This window comes from Miniopterus schreibersii, assembly GCF_964146895.1.
Source record: "Miniopterus schreibersii genome assembly, chromosome: 3".
In the NCBI taxonomy this organism is placed as follows: domain Eukaryota; kingdom Metazoa; phylum Chordata; class Mammalia; order Chiroptera; family Miniopteridae; genus Miniopterus; species Miniopterus schreibersii.
The window spans coordinates 86,157,531-86,173,475 of record NC_138103.1 but is presented as its reverse complement, the minus strand read 5'-3'; the positions used below and the strand labels follow the sequence as shown (position 1 = coordinate 86,173,475).

At 40.7% G+C, this 15,945-nt stretch overlaps 1 protein-coding gene across 3 annotated transcripts in view; it reads left to right on the top strand.

Annotated features, from left to right (window-relative positions):
* RETREG1 (reticulophagy regulator 1) overlaps nt 1–15,945 on the top strand; it is a 111,159-nt gene that overhangs the window by 85,964 nt on the left and 9,250 nt on the right. For all 3 annotated transcript variants that reach the window (XM_081131955.1, XM_081131956.1, XM_081131957.1), the window contains 2 exons: nt 11,922–12,048; nt 14,667–14,751. In XM_081131955.1, coding sequence (XP_080988081.1) covers nt 11,922–12,048; nt 14,667–14,751 — 212 coding nt within the window. The remainder of the gene's footprint in view (nt 1–11,921; nt 12,049–14,666; nt 14,752–15,945) is intronic.

Below are 15,945 nucleotides of genomic sequence, written 5' to 3'. Positions count from 1 at the left end.
TTGTGTTGTTTAATAACAGGTGATTTTCTTTGGCCATCTCGCTCCATTGTTCCATGTTGGCTGTGGTCAGTTCCCTGAAGACTCACCTAGGGTTTGAGATCCCCCAGGTAGCTCAGGATGAAATGTTTAGCACCACTTAACTGATTTGCTTAGCTGAGTGGGGATAACCCTTAGAATGTCCAGGCCCAGTTAAATGCTGTCCAACAGTAGTTTTGTCCTTGTGGTTCTAGATGGTTCCATCTAGGGAAATGAAATAACAGGTTGATCAAAGAGCTGTTTGATCTCACTAAAGGATCTTACCAAGTCTATTTCATGCAACTGAGTATGGAGTACAGGCAAAAAATGAAACAATAAACTGTGCATAACAAACAAGAAGGCATTTAAAATTTTACCAACTAGCAAATCCAGTAAGTAGTGACCGAGGTGAAAGGAGCAAGGGATATGGATTTGTCATGGTACCTGAGGGAGGTAGCAGGTGTGAACAACTCATTGCTGTCCTATGATATCTGATTTAGTGAAGGTGACTTCCAAGAAATGGCTAGAATATTGGGCAAGCAGGTCTCCAGTATGCTTGGCAGTCTTCCCACACGTACAGCACACGTGGCAGCCGTTAGAGCCTCCTGAATGCCACTGACAGGAACTTGAACTCTAGAGGCAGAGAGGAAGACCTGAGGCACGTAAAAGTGGAGGGCAGGGTAGCTGGGCAGACTGCTCTCTCACTGGCACACAGTCAGCCTACATCATTCAGATCTTATCGATTTCCACTGAGTGACATTTCAAAAGCAAAGGAATACCGATTTTTAAGAAGAAGGTTTTCTGATCAAATTAATGATGTGAACGGAAATGAAATGTTGGAGGAACTCTTTAAATAAGTGTTTTCAGGAACTCTTTTAAATCTCCAGTTATAAAACACACAGTGACTGTTATATGGTAATTACAAATGTGTTGAAGGCTGACTCGTCTTCAGTTCGTTATTAGATCCATTCTTATTTTCATTCTGTGAATATGAGAAAGTAGGGGGAATGCATTCCTATAGAAACTCTCTCTAAATCAGACAGGCTGTATTAATTAATTTTTATAATTTCATTTTCCTAAAGAACCTATTACTCGGAGAAATAACTTCTTTTGAAATTTGTCCTCACACCATAGTATCAACCACTGCACACCCTCCCCCAGCAAGAGACTTCACGGTCACACATTTCATGGCCCTGCATTCATTTCTACCTGGGTCGTCACATATTCCTATCTAGTTTGTGCCCTGCACACCCCCAGATACATACCCATCACCCCTGCATACTGTTACTGAGTACTGCGTTGTACTAATTTACCAGTAACACGTTCGATATCCACACAATAGCTTATTGTTAAAATCCACTTTCGAAGGAGGCTGACGGCAAGTTTAGCCAACATTGACGCATCGTAATGAGCTTCTCATTTCTCCTATGACTGATAAGAATGGTCTTCTTGGTAAGGGTGTGTTCCTTTAAATGCCACAGATGGCTCAAAAATGAAATAAATGAGAAATGCTCTCTTAAAAGAACTAAAATGGGAATGTAGCCTATATTTGAACACTCCAGCATCTTGAATGAATAACTGACAGTCACCAACTCCAGATCTGCCATGTTCCAAGGCACGCCCTCATCATAAAGACTGACAACGGAGTCTTCAAACAAAATACATTTTAATTGGCCTTCATAATAGAACACTTTGGAGGAACTTGACCATTCAGTCTCTTTGGGTTGTATGTACCTGTTGAGGCCCAGTGAGATGGGTAAGGTCTCTGTAAGAAGCAAAATCAGGAGCTGTATTGTTGATGAAATTTGCTCTGTAAGAAATGTATCCTTTAGTATTGTCACAGAAGTGTGGGTTTCATATAACTAGGCCAGAGTGAAAAAAAGAACCAGGGAGGGGACAATAACTTCTCACTCTGACTACAGTAAATCCTGGATTGTACTTCATTGGAAACTGTGGGTCCTAAATAGAATGCAAAGAAAGGCTTATGTCCAAATTAGCCGACTTGCGTCACGATAACAATTTTTGTTTTCCTTGAGAGGTGATTCCTGACTCTCAGATATTATCCATCCTTCAGGGCTAAAGTAGAAACTTTTCTTCCCTCAGGGACAGTGATTGAAGCAAAGCTTGGCATTCACAAATGAAAGGGTGTTTAATCTCCTGCAGGTCTCAAGTAGGTGCTTGTTCTGAGCTAGTAATGGAATTTAAATGGTTCGTGCCCTGACTTTATGAAAGTCTAGTTGTTGAAAAGTTAACAAAATTGAAAGCTCTGGAAAATAACTTCTAACGGGCATCTGCTCGTAGAAACTAGAATAACATAAGAAGTAACATGATGGCGGTTGAGTGCCAACCTTCCAAATTATCTTGATGGATAAGTGATGGTCTGTGGGCCTGGGGAGGTGGCAGTGCACAGACTGAGCAGGAAGGGACTAGGGGCAGTTTCACAAAGTGACTGATCTCTGATTTGTTTAAAACAGTATGAAGAGAGAGAGAGAGAGCCCCACATAGAACCCCAAGTTTTCCTGAGGGAGATGGGGCTCTGCTTCTTGGGGTGGAAAAAGCCAACACTTAGTGGTGCCTCCTGGTCCCTGGCCTTGCTTGGCAGGAGTTGCTCACATGGTCCGAGAAAGCGAAAGCTTCAAGTGGAGGGCTCTGTAATTTCTTAATCTTGCGTTTGCTTATTTTAATCCTCCAGTTGACACATCTTATTTGCTTTGTCATGGTTCTAATGCTGCGTTTGTGAAGACACGCATACCTGTATTTTGTTCCTGTGCCTGCACACACACACACACACACACATGCGCGCGCGCACAAGGAAGAACATATCATGTGTCCACAGGATTAAAAGAAATTCTAACACATTGCACTAAGAAATGTTAAAATCTGTAACTGGATACTGACTGACCTTTCTAAGAAAAATTCGGCAGGACTTAACCATCAACAGATGTCGGCTACCAACAGAGCATGAGACCATTAGTCACCTACGGAGAATGAAAGGGCTGTGAGGGCGCCAGGCCAAAGCATATTTATAGGTGTGATGGTGGAAGCAGCTGCCTGTCATCGTTGCTAGGTGACAATTTAGGTTATAACAACTCCCCTTTTCAAAAAGTTTGTCCCTATGGGACGTTGACATAACTCGCTTATTCTGAAATTTTGTTTGGCTTCAATTTCCAACTCCTGTAGATGAAAAATAAAGTCAGATAGTGTAAAATTATGTGCATTCCCTGGAGGTGGTATGATGGAGTTCTAAACATCTTGGGAAATGATTATTGCAATATGAGTTCTTAGAGATATGGAAAATCTAAAGAGCGACTAGAAAGGTGTGTGTGCATGTATGTGTGAGTGTGTGTACGTGTGTTTAAGAGGAGACAACAATATCTGAAAATGCACTCCAGGGGAGTGAGGTCACCCAGCAGAAACAAACAGGGGACTCACTTTCCTCTGTCCACATGGGAAGGTTGGATACTGACTGACTTCCACATTCTGGCCCACTCAGCTTCGCAGGCCCCCGTCCTGTTCTTCTGGGTACCAGAGATGCACGGGGGTTGTGTGAGTATTGTCTGCCCAGGGTGCTCCTGATCCCCACAGAGAAGTCATCCATTCGGACCCATGTTTTGCCAGAGGAACTCCACACAAAATACTGACTTCTAGTTAAAGAAACATTTGGAATAAATGAGGCATATCTCCTAATACCTACTTTTTTTAAGAAAAATATATCTTTATTGATTTCAGAGAGAGGAAAGGAGAGGGAGAGAGAAAGAAACATCAATGATGAGAGAGCTATTGATCGGCTGCCTCCTGCACGCCCCCGACTGGGCATCGAGCCCGCAACCCGGGCATGTCCCTGACCGGGAATCGAACCCCCATCGCCTGGATCCTAGGTTGACACTCAACCGCTGAGCCACGCCCAGCTGGGCAATACCTACTTTTGAAGGCAGTTTAACTCTCCATTTCTAGGGGAATAATTTTTTTAAAAATACTGTTCAATATAAATGAAAGTGAATTTCCGAAGTTTTTGGACCTTTTGCCCATTATTATTATATATATTTTAATACATATAAAGGAATACATGCTCATTATTGACAATATTTAATGTATAGAAACATTCAGATAAGTGAATAAAAATCATACATAATGTCACTAAATAACCAGTTCGTTATTTCTTATATTTTCTTGGATATTCATCCATTGTTTATATTCTTTGTTTATATTCATTCATCTATGCAGTATTTTATGTGCTTCATACATGTCAAGCTCTGTTAGCTGCTGAAGCCAGAGCCATGTCTATGACTTCTTTCATGGAATTTAAAATCTAATAGGGAGTCAGTGTTATAAACACAAATTAACTGGTCATTAATTGCTACAAAAGAAAATGATATACTGATGGAGACGACTTGGAGAGGAAAGGCACACAGTGTTTAACACAGTGCCTGGCCTGGGGAGAGCTCGGCCAGTGGCAGCTCTCATCACGGTTATCTTTGGCGTGTGCTCTGGAATTGTTTTGTGGGCCCTGACTTAGAAACATCTGAAGTGTCGGAGAGAGAAAATAGGAATCTCAACTCCTTGGTCCTTAGTTTCATCTGGGATCCAAAACTGTGTTTTCGATATTTTTGTTTCTGTAGCTTGGCATTTAAGGATCCTACATTCCTTGCCATATGACTTCTCTACTCATCTTTGAAATGATCCCCATGTTCCAGTCCTGAGAGGTCTTCCTGCGTCTCCCCTCTGAGCAGTCTCAGTTCCACTTCTTACAGCCCTAGTCCAGTGGGTGTTTGTTCTGTGACCTTGAGCAAGATGGTTAACGTATCTGGGCCTCAGTTTCCTCATCTGTATGACAGGAATAATAAATAGCACTTCACCCCTGGGTTGGTTGTAAGGACTGAATATTAGAGTAACTTTACAGCTTTGAGTACAGTGCCTGGCCCCTGGCGTTACTTTTATTATTTCTTGCTGCCTAGAAACCTCCTTAACTTGAATTGTTAAGTGCCTTAGCCTGGATCATTCCCCTTGTTTCCATCTTCCATTCTACTAAAAACTGTCACCTAAATAAAACTGTGATGTTACTCTCTGTGTGTATTCTATTCCATAACTCTTTTAAAATAGTTGTTTCTACCTCCTACTTTAAAATATATTACACAATTCTTCATTGATCCCACTGAAAAATATAGCACTTTATTTTGTGCTGAAAATGCCAGAAACCAAACTGAAACCAACTCAAGGCCAAAAGGGGAACTTGGCTCCCACAGAGGGGATGTCTGTGGCTGGCCTTGCCTCGTGGGGCTCACAGGACCCAAGAACTCAAACCAGAGCATCGGGATTCACCCTGTTCTCCACCCTGTCACCCTCACACGGCTTCCTCTTCTCTTTCTCATCCACCTCACGTGGATGATAATTATCTCCTCAAATCTAAAGCTCAAGAAATATGTGAAAAGATTTCAACTTTGATATATTTTTTAAAGTCTAATTTTTTTGCTTTAAAAAACGCTTTCCATTATAAAAATGCTTTCTGAATGTTAGGTTCACTAATATATTCTAAAATGATTTATGATCCTGTGAAATGATGGTGTCTTATATTTAACAGGTTCTCCTCCCATAGTCAATCCACAACTTATTATTATTATTTTTTAAATATGTCTTTGTCGATTTCAGAGAGGAAGGGAAAGGGAGAGAGATAGAAACATCAATGATGAGAGTCTTTGATCGGCTGCCCTCTACTGGGGATCGAGCCCGCAACCTGGGCATGTGCTCTGACCCGGAATTGAACCACGATCTCCTGTATCATAGGTCAGCGCTCAACTGCTGAGCCACGATGGCCAGGCCCAACTTAGGTTTTGATTTTTTTTCTCCAATAGCCCTAATTAAATGTCATTTTATAGAGGTCAGCTTCATGTATAATGAGAGAGGGAGGGAGGGAGGGAGGGAGGGAGGGAGGGAGGGAGGGAGGGAAATATCAGCTTGGGGTCCCCTGTAAACTTTCACTGATTGGTTGGGGAGGGTGTCTTAGTCATGTCTAAATCCCTGGATCCAGGAATGATGATGACTGACAGTCATAAACTGCCCTCAATGCATGTTTATTGAAATGAACAGAAGGGAAATGGTACTGAGAGACATGAGTTGTTCTATGCCAAGATTCATTTGTTTCCACATTATTTTTTGTGGAGCTCAAAGAGATGAAACAGGCTGCTAGCACGTGTTCTCTCTGACCGAATTAGTCTATTTTTAAAGAGAGCGCTAGCGTCACTTTTATTGTCTTACAGCACCCCCTAATGGACGGTACTGTGTGCTGCATTCTGAAACTAAAGTGCGTTCAAATTTCATGTCTGCCAGCCATTAAACTGGACAAAGACTAACTTGTCTTTTAATATAAAACTTAAACATGTTTTTGTTCAGTACCTTTTAAAATTACATAGCACTTAAAGGGTAAGCACAGGCCACAGGAGTTATTTGGTTCCTACCAAAACTGACCGTTTTTTATTCCTACGTCTGCCACAGTTAAATAACTTCAAATCCGTTTGATCCTTTTGGAGCTTGCTTCTAAGACTTGTTAGGACCAGAGCAGCATTTAGTCTAGGATTAATTGTTCTCTGCCACTGAGGCAAAACCCTTCTGAGGACCCGATGTCCATGAATTTGAGGCTTTCTAGCCTGGTCGGTAGGACCAGGTGTCATTCTGGCCTTGAGTGAGCGCTGGACTCTGTTCCCGCTTGTCCTTTCTGTGGCTCGTTCCCAGCCCCCCACTTGCTCACATGCGCTCTGGGGGCCCTCGGATGGTCAGTGTTCTCCCTGCAAGCTCTAGGTCCCCCTACTTAGTCCTGCCAACCCTGGCCTCTTTGGTCTTCCCCTTGGACTCTGAGTTCTGTCTCCTCAAATCGGGGAGCCACCAGGATCTGCTGGGAAGCCAGAGCTCCCTCTGTGATAAGGTGAGGCCGCTTGCCTGAGGAGCCACCTTCCTGATTTCTATTCCCTTAGAGTTTCTCAGGCAGGGGAAACCATAAATTGGTTCTTTGGCAAATAAGCGGCTTATCCTTCCCATGCAGAATGTCTTTTGTCATAAATGTGTCCTTAATATTTTTAAAGAAGGAGAACGTCGCTAACTGAATCTGCCAGGACCATAGTATTGGTACCTTTCTTTTTTGAAAGCACTACACAGCCGCAGGTCCTTGGGCAGAAGCCCATTTGAACTACGGTGCATCCCCGAGGGAGCTGTGGCGCCAGCTGGGCTCGGGCAGGATGTCACGAGGGAGACACCCTTAAATGGCCCGTATTTCTTGGCTGGCGTATGCAGGAGGTTTATCGGTGAAGGCATGAGTGACAGAGAAAGCTGAGGGAAGGAAACGAGCAAGAGGGTGAGGGAGGGAAGAACAGACAGAAAGGACAGACAGATGAACCAAAGACAGGGACTTCCCTGCGACACTGGCCAACGCGTTCTCTCTGAAACTATAAGGGGGAAGAATAAGCCCTGGGCTGTTAATACCCAGGCCTCGAGCAACTAGCTTCTCCCCTGGATGGCCTGCGGTCATAGAAGCGTTGGGCTCTTCGGTTAAGAACGTGGGAAGGCTTCACGCTGTTTGTGAGGCTCCTTTCATGTTCATCATGGTCGGCGCCGGAGCTGGAGGGAAGGCAGCCACGCGCCCCGTGAGAGAGCCCTTCCCACGCAGCGTCCAGTGTGCACGGGAGATCCCTCCTCTGGTTACGCGGTTTCCAGGCGAGGCTCTCCAGGAAGACCTAGAATTTCACTGTGGAGCAGCTCTGTGTGTGTGCGTGTGCGTGTGCGTGTGCGTGTGTGTGTGTAGATGTCACTTGTATTAAACGTCAACCAAGCACCAAGCATGAATCTTAGTTTCCGCTGAGCGTTTGGGTTCTGCACACGGAGGGCTCCTCTTTTGCCTGGAAAGGTGGTTCCTAAATGAGGCCAGGTGGGTACCGGTCAGTCATATGTTACTCCTCCTGACTCTATAGGAGCGAGGGCAACACCGAATATTCCTTCTCGTTCTGAATTACAGTATTGGGTTTCCTCAAAGGTTGTCATTGAATTTATTCATCCTTTGTTTAAAGGAAATAGAACTGAATTGGAAATTAGGAGTCTTGGCCTCAGGTGATGGCTCTGCTTCGAACTAGCTGAGAAAACTTGAGTTTCACTTTCCTCATCATCTTAATAAGGGAATTTGAAAAGTTGACATTAAATGTTCCATCTCATTCTCTATTATATAACTATATTAGTTATAGTACATGTTACAGACCTCTATCACCAAAATTGAATTGTGGTGACATAAGCTAGTGGTAGACTATATATAACAGAAGACTATAGAAATGTTTGTTTCAGTGGGACTCAGAATTAATCACCAGACAGTTGAAAACTATTAGGAAACTCCCAGAGTGACGCATCTGGGTCCATGTCTCACTTAAAGGAATGTAGAGTGACACCTCTTCTTTGCCCTTGAATTCAGAGTTTTTTCTTAAATCACACATATTTCCATTCAGTTGTATTCAGCACTCTCTGTACATTTATTGTTATCTCAAATATTTATTACTCTTTCCAAACCCATTTGGTTAGAAAGTATTTTCAACTTGTACATAATGAATTTCTCATTCCTGTTGCTGATTGTAACAATTCAAATATCAATTAGAATTATTCACAGTTCTTATGTTAATATGTTAGTAACAATGAAATTTATTGTCCAAAAATATCATCACAGGAGGCTTTTTCTAAAGGGGGGGAAATTTAACATAAATGAGAGTGTCTTCTTATGGCTGTGGAAAGTATTCACACATTGAGTTTTTTCTTGTCTCTCCTTCCCACCAAGTGGTGGTTTCTGTAGATACAGAAAGGAACAGCGCTACAGGTATTCAGCTTTTGTTGGTTTGAAATAATTATGCTAAACACACTGAATGTAATGTAAGACACAGTTGGGGACTTGACAACTTTTTATTGAGTAAGAGACTAAGGTAATGGGTGGATGGATGGTGAGGCTTCTTTGCATTCATTCGAAGTCCGCTATGAAAATAGGTAAGGTCCTTAAGTGCAAAACAGAATTTTTAATTATCTCATTGTATTAAATACCTTAAGTTATATGAAGACTTTGCTATAACATTATCTCTATGTAGGTAATTCAAGTAATTTTAGGGATTTAGGATTAGACTAGGCTCCATTTTAATTTTAGGACATTTACCCATTGGAGTAATAAAACGTGTACAGATGTTGTGTCACTTCTGAGACGTGAATCCTAGCGATAGTATTAGCAGGTTCCAGAATCTATGTAAAGTACCATTTTTTCAAAAAATTACATTTCATGGCTCTCACCAGCAGAAATATTATTTTTACTTCACAAGTACATACACTGAGGCAAAAACTTCAGTGACTTTACATTTTGACTGTAGGATGTGAAGTGAGATATACTTGTGTAAGATTGTTATTCATTAAATAAAAAGCATGATTGCACATTTAAGTATCTACGCAGTTTTACATAGAAGCCATATATGTGCACATGTAAATGTAGATGTCACTTTAAGATAGTAGTAAGTCGATTTTCATGTATCCATCGCCTAAGTAAAGAAAAGGTTGTGACCTGAAATTAATATAATATTGTATGTCAACTGTAATTGAAAAATAAATTTAAAAAACAGACATGACAAATATGCTCCCAAATTCCTTGCATAAGTCACAGTTCCTACTTAGCTCTCCCCCACCTGAGGTAACTCCTGTACTGAATCTTGTTTTTTGTCATTTCCTTGCTTAAATAACCTGTTAGCTTAGCGTGATATTGAGCTTTACATAAATGAAATCATACTCTATATATTCTGTGATTTTTTTCTTTCAATATTATGCTTCTGAGGTTCATAGACAAATATGGAGTTGGAGTTCATTTACGCTGTCTTATCTTTTATTGCTTGAACACAAGTCACTTTTTTAGTTCATTGTCCTGATGAAATTATATATTTTAAATTTGTTTCCAAATAGGAAATGTTCATTCATTTCATCATACTCATTAAAAGAATGATAATCAAATTGTTCCATTATAAATTTTTCTTTGCTTTTTGTTAGTTACCTTTGCCAAACAGTTGAACCAAATCCCTAAAATCCTGCTGAGTATGCATAGAGAGAAGAAATTACAGTCTGTGTTTCCGTCACCTCTATGGTCCCGTTAAACTGCACAGTAGCCTAGCCTGTCCCGGCCAATTTGCAACACGTCTGCGCTGTTCTGAGAAAAGGGGCCGCTGTTTAATAACCTTATTTCCTTTGCTATTACGGCTTTTGCTCTTCTACATGAAATATTTTCCCATTAAATAGACATATTGGTAAGATTTTGGTACAGATAGTAGTTTCCTAGCCATGCACTTAAGTGTTCCTTTTAATACGTCTGGAATCACTCAGGAGGTATGCAAACCTGGTGCTAGACGTGGCCACTGAGAGAGGCAGAGTTGATGGATACATAAACCACTCCCTGATACCTGAACATCTCCAAAATCCATTTCTTATGACAGCAGGACATCATTGGCAAATATCTCCCTAGTGGAATAGCACCAGCCTGCCCAGCTTAGCTCAGTGGCTCTCTGGCAGAACATTAGTTGAGGCTGATAGAATAAAGAAGGAAGGAATTGAAATACTTTCTTCTTATTAAAAATGCTATTGCATTAATTTAAACTTGCATAATTTAAAATTTATATTGAGAAAGTAAACTTTATTTATTAGTTTAAAAATTGCCTTAGTATTCAAAGTACATTAAAAAGTAACAGAATCTATATATGTACACAATTTCTATGTACTTGAGCACTAAGGGCCAAGGTAGATTTGACTTGTCTTAGGGCTACTGGGGTTGAACCCAGAGACCAGCCTCACCCTGATACCCCGACAGTCATAGCTCAGATGACCGCTCACTGATAATCCTAGTCTTCTACTAGAAATGTGGGTTTAGTTTAGGGCCATATCCTGAGCTCTGTAGCAGTGCCTTCGTCATGGTAGGCACTAATAATTATTTATTAAATGAATGGATTTGAGGGCCCTGTTTGAAATGACCTATTTTCATGATGTGTTAAGATTGTAAGAGTGGGATTTGAACTTGATGTCATTGTAAGTGTAGGGAGCGCCCTGTGTTTGCTTGTGTCTTCTTCCTACAGCGATTGTTACTAGTTTTTAGCTCATTGAGGTCCCTGGGGAAAAACAAGGACAGGGACACTACATTCTCGGGTCATGCATTGCATTCAAGAAATTACGTGACGAGAATTGGGAAAATAGGTATTGTAAGATCCTACTGAGTTTAACAATTTTCTGTAGAGTTGACCAATTGTAGTATATATTAAAAATGCACTGTTGGTGTTAGTGGTGATGATGATGATAAGATTGATGCCAACGTTTCTTTTAAAGTATATGGCTTCCCCATCCTTAAGGTTTGAAATGTTTCTGACAGGCCCCACAGGGCCCTGTATGACGTGGTCCACTTGCTACCTTCCCAGCTTCATGCAATGATATTCTTCTGGTTTACTCTGCTGGGGCCACACCGGGGGCTTAGAATAGTGCTTTTAGCTCCTTCTCAGTACAGGGCCTTTGCCTATGTTGTACATTGTTCTTTCTGGAACTTTATGAGCCCTTAATGGTAAACTCCTGCTCATCCAGATTTTAGCTTCAAGTGACTTCTTCAGAAAAGATGTCCCAACACCCCAATCTTGTGCCTCTCCCTCATCCTGTCCCTTGTTGTAACTGGGTAATTGTGTGGCTAGTGGTTTAACCTGTCTTTCTTCTCTTGGCATCTGAGCTTTTGTCAGGCAGATGTCTGGCTTCTTTTTACCTCTGCACAGGGCTTTTCCAGAGAGCGTGGCCAACAGTACATGCTCAATAAATATTTGCTGAAGCAATGAATGTCGAGTCATCCAAAGTTCAGTTAAAACGTTTTGTTTTCTGTTTTCTCTCTTTAGCTGGGAAGTTATAAATTCCAAACCAGATGAAAGACCCAGGCTCAGCCACTGCATTGCAGAATCATGGATGAATTTCAGCCTATTTCTTCAAGAAATGTCTCTTTTCAAACAGCAGAGCCCTGGCAAGGCAAGTTTTCCAGTCTAAGAGAATTACTTTGTGTGCTTTAAAATGTGCAGTAAACTTAGAAACAAATGAATTAACTTATTTTATCAGCTTCTGAGTGTTCTCCAATTCAGAACATAATCTACAAAGAACACGTGCCATTAAAGCTGATATCAGCAAGGTTCAGGATCATTAATGTGTTAGACTAGAAAAACTTCAACCTCATATTTTGAAACTGGATTGTTTTTCTATTTTTATACCTATTTATCTAGCTCCTTAATTAAAATGAATGGTGACTGGTCTTGCCATCCAGAACAAGAAGAAAAAATATCTTATTAAGAATTACAGTTTATAGCGTTCAGCCTGGTTCTGAAGTCAAAGGGAGGTGAAATGAACACATAGCCCTTTGAAGGGGCTTTCAGAAATAATTGAGTCTTACTTTTAATCTAAAAGTGGAGTTTCTTATTTATTTAAGAAAAAAAACCTTTGGCAAAAATATTCACAGTGATTATATAAGTGGAATGAGTATTTTTCCAAGTAAGATAAGAACCTGGAAGAGAACAGCCCTAAGTCCTTTGAAGGGATTAGCTGGAGAAGCGCACACTCTTGGATTATTTTTGTGTGTCGAGGCAGCTTCAGCTGTGACCCTGATAGTAAGGGTGAGGTGCAGAGTGATCAGTGGGCCGTTTCCCTTGCAGTGCTGTGTTCAAGCTTCTTGAACATGCACCTGTAGTTGGAAGGAAGAACCTAGGAATGTCGGCCTTTACAATCCCTCTCGTTGTACCATGTACAGGCACTCTCTTAACTTCAATACTAGTACTAAATAATACAACTATGCTTGGATACATTTTGAGAATATTACAGTAGCAAGGTTGTATAGGGATGGATTTAAAAAAATTTTTTTTAGTTATTTTTGTTAATCCTTACCTGATGATATTTTGTCCATAGATTTTTAGAGACAGTGGAAGGGAGAGAGGGATGGGGTGGGGCAGAGAAAGAGAAAAACATGAGTTGGTTGCCTCCTGCATGCACCCTGACCTGGGCAGAGATCGAACCTGCAACCCAGGTATGTGCCCTTGACTGGGAATCGAACCTGTGACCCTTCAGTGTACAGGCCAACACTCTAACTACCGAGCCACACCGGCCAGGGCTATGGACTGATTTTTAGAGCAGGTAGGGTGTGTGTGCATTTTTTATACCGATTTTAACAAAATGGTTAAACATTTTTAGGAGATTCTGAACTTAAAGCTTCACTGGGCCCCAAGTCAGTTAGCTTGCGAGGATGGTGCTACAGATTTAAGGGATAATATGAAATCCCTTCGCAAAACTGAATTCTGAATATACTAATGGTTTTATAGACTTATTAGTTCTTTCAAGGTTTAAGGTCTTTTTTCCATTTTACTACTAGAATGCCATATTCTTCAACAGCCCTGCTCTGTCAGAAATAGCTGTTAATTTAGTTCTGCAAGTCCATCAGTTCTCTTTTGACTTAATAAATTAACCCTATGCCAAAGAACAATCAAAGTTAATCTGACTTGAAGACCCCCTTGCTCTTTGTCTTATCAGTTATTGATCAGTTACAAATACCTTATTTGGGTGTCTTTTTCAAATTTTCTTATTTTCTTTGCTTATCAGTTTAATACCATAATTTACGATAAAGCAAAATAAGTAAGATAGTTTATTTTTAAGATTAGAGTGTGGAAAATATGTGAAGACTTTATGGGATAATTTTTCTATCTTTACGTTTAAATTTTTTAAAACAACCAAGATTTTGCCCGGCTGGCATGGCTCAGTGGTTGAGCACAGACCTATGATCCAGGAGATCATGGTTCAATTCCCGGTCGGTGCTCATGTGCCTGTTGTGGGCTCAGTCCCCAGTGGGGGGCGTGCAGGAGGCAGCTGATGGACGATTCTCTCTCATCATTGATGTTTCTCTCTCTCTCCCCCTCTCTCTTCCTCTCTCTGAAATCAATAAGAACATATTAAAAACAAAAGAAACAACCACCAAGATTTTGGAGGGTCATGACTGATAGGGGTAAATAATCACATTTCACCGCAGGCATTTCGTTTCATTTACAGTTGGTGTCTAGGTGATGTAGAAGTGGGGTCAGTTTGATAGTTAGGCAGGAGGATGGCAGTGGCGGGTAGTTACCCCAACAGTTTATCAGCTGTGCAAATTACCATTACGTTTACAGAAATGCCTCTAATTTCTGTAACATGTTTTGTTGTGTTTAAGCATTTCAGTGGGCTTGTAGAAGTAGTTTGAACTTTCAGGTTTAGCTACCAGGCTGCTTATATTCAGTGAGTGACCCTGAGTAAAAAAAGTTTCTGGGGGCATATAAATCTTCAGTCCCCTTGCATCTGGCAGCACTACAGCCACAAGCATGATTAATGGGAGACACTGCCCGCCGTGCCAGGAATTAGCTTCTGGAACATCAAAAGGATTATTTCCAAGTGTGAAAACGGACTAAGGCTGGCTGAACACTGCAGTCATTAGTCAGAACTAAGGGCAAAAGAACACTGAAAAACATTTGCCGTGTTATAATAGATCACACATAGAAAAACAATTGTGTGTGTATCCCGCGCTCTGGAATGTCTTCTTGTCATGCGTAACTGTCACATGTTATTTCTCTGATTTCTAGTTTTGTCTCCTGGTCTGCAGCGTGTGCACATTTTTTATGATCTTGGGAAGTTACATTCCTGGGGTTATTCTCAGCTATCTACTCTGTAAGTATAGCAGAACATTTGGCCAATTTATGTGATGCGCGTGGTATCATTTCATGGTCAACAAGACCTTCCGGAGTTTAGAAGAGGAGGGATGAGTTCTTAATTATAAAGAAAGTTGATTACTCTTTAATTTCCACTTGTCCAAAGTTTCTCCTTTTCCTAGAGATCTGTTTATATTTTAAAATTGGAAGAATAGTTACCAAAAGGCAGGCTTATAAGTGATTAATTTTATTTTAAATGATGTCTTAAAAGCTGTAAATAAGCTATACTCCCCACCCCCCCAGACACATGAATATCTTTGTCCTTGTGCATATTCTGTGGCTCAAAAAATAGTTAAACCACAGTGAGATACCATTACATCAGAATGGCTAACATTAAACATGCTGATCACATCAAGCATTAGCAAGGATATGGAGCAACTGGAATGCTCACATACTGTTGACGGGTAAGTAGAATGGTACAACCACTTTGAATAACAGTGTGGTAGTTTCTTGAAAACTACTATATGTCTTAGCCATTCCACAGCTAGGTGTTTACCCAAGGAAAATGAAAGCATATTTCCACAAAAGACTCGTCCACGAATGTTCATAGCAGCTTTATTTGTGATAGCCAGAAATGGAACACAATTCATATATGTCCATCAACAGATGTATGGATAAACAAACTGTGGTGTATCTGTACAATGGATTTTTACTCAGCGCAAAAAAATTAATCTGTGCAGCAATCTGGATAAATCTCAAAATAATTAGATTGTGTGGGGGAGGCAGATTTTTTTTTTTAAAAAAAAGAGCATATACTGTATGATTTCATGTTTATATCAACCAAACTAATTTTTAGTGACAAAGTAGACCAATGGTTGCCCAGGGATGAGGTAGGAGAGGCCAGGGAAAGGCAGGAGGAAAGGATTAATAGAAACAAGCGGAAACTTGGGGGTGGTAGATATGTTCACTATCCTGATTGTGGTGATGGTTCCTTAGTTGTATGCATGGGTCAGAACTTATCAAATTGTGCACTTTAAATCTGAGCAATTTACTGTACATCAACTATAATTCAAAAATGCTGTAAAAAAGTTTAGATTTCCTGCTTCTGAAAAATATGATTTAGTGCTGCCACCCTTCGGTGATGTGGGCACACTCCATTTAACCCTCAAATTTCCCTATTTTTCTCACACCAGCTTCTAAAAATTACACATAC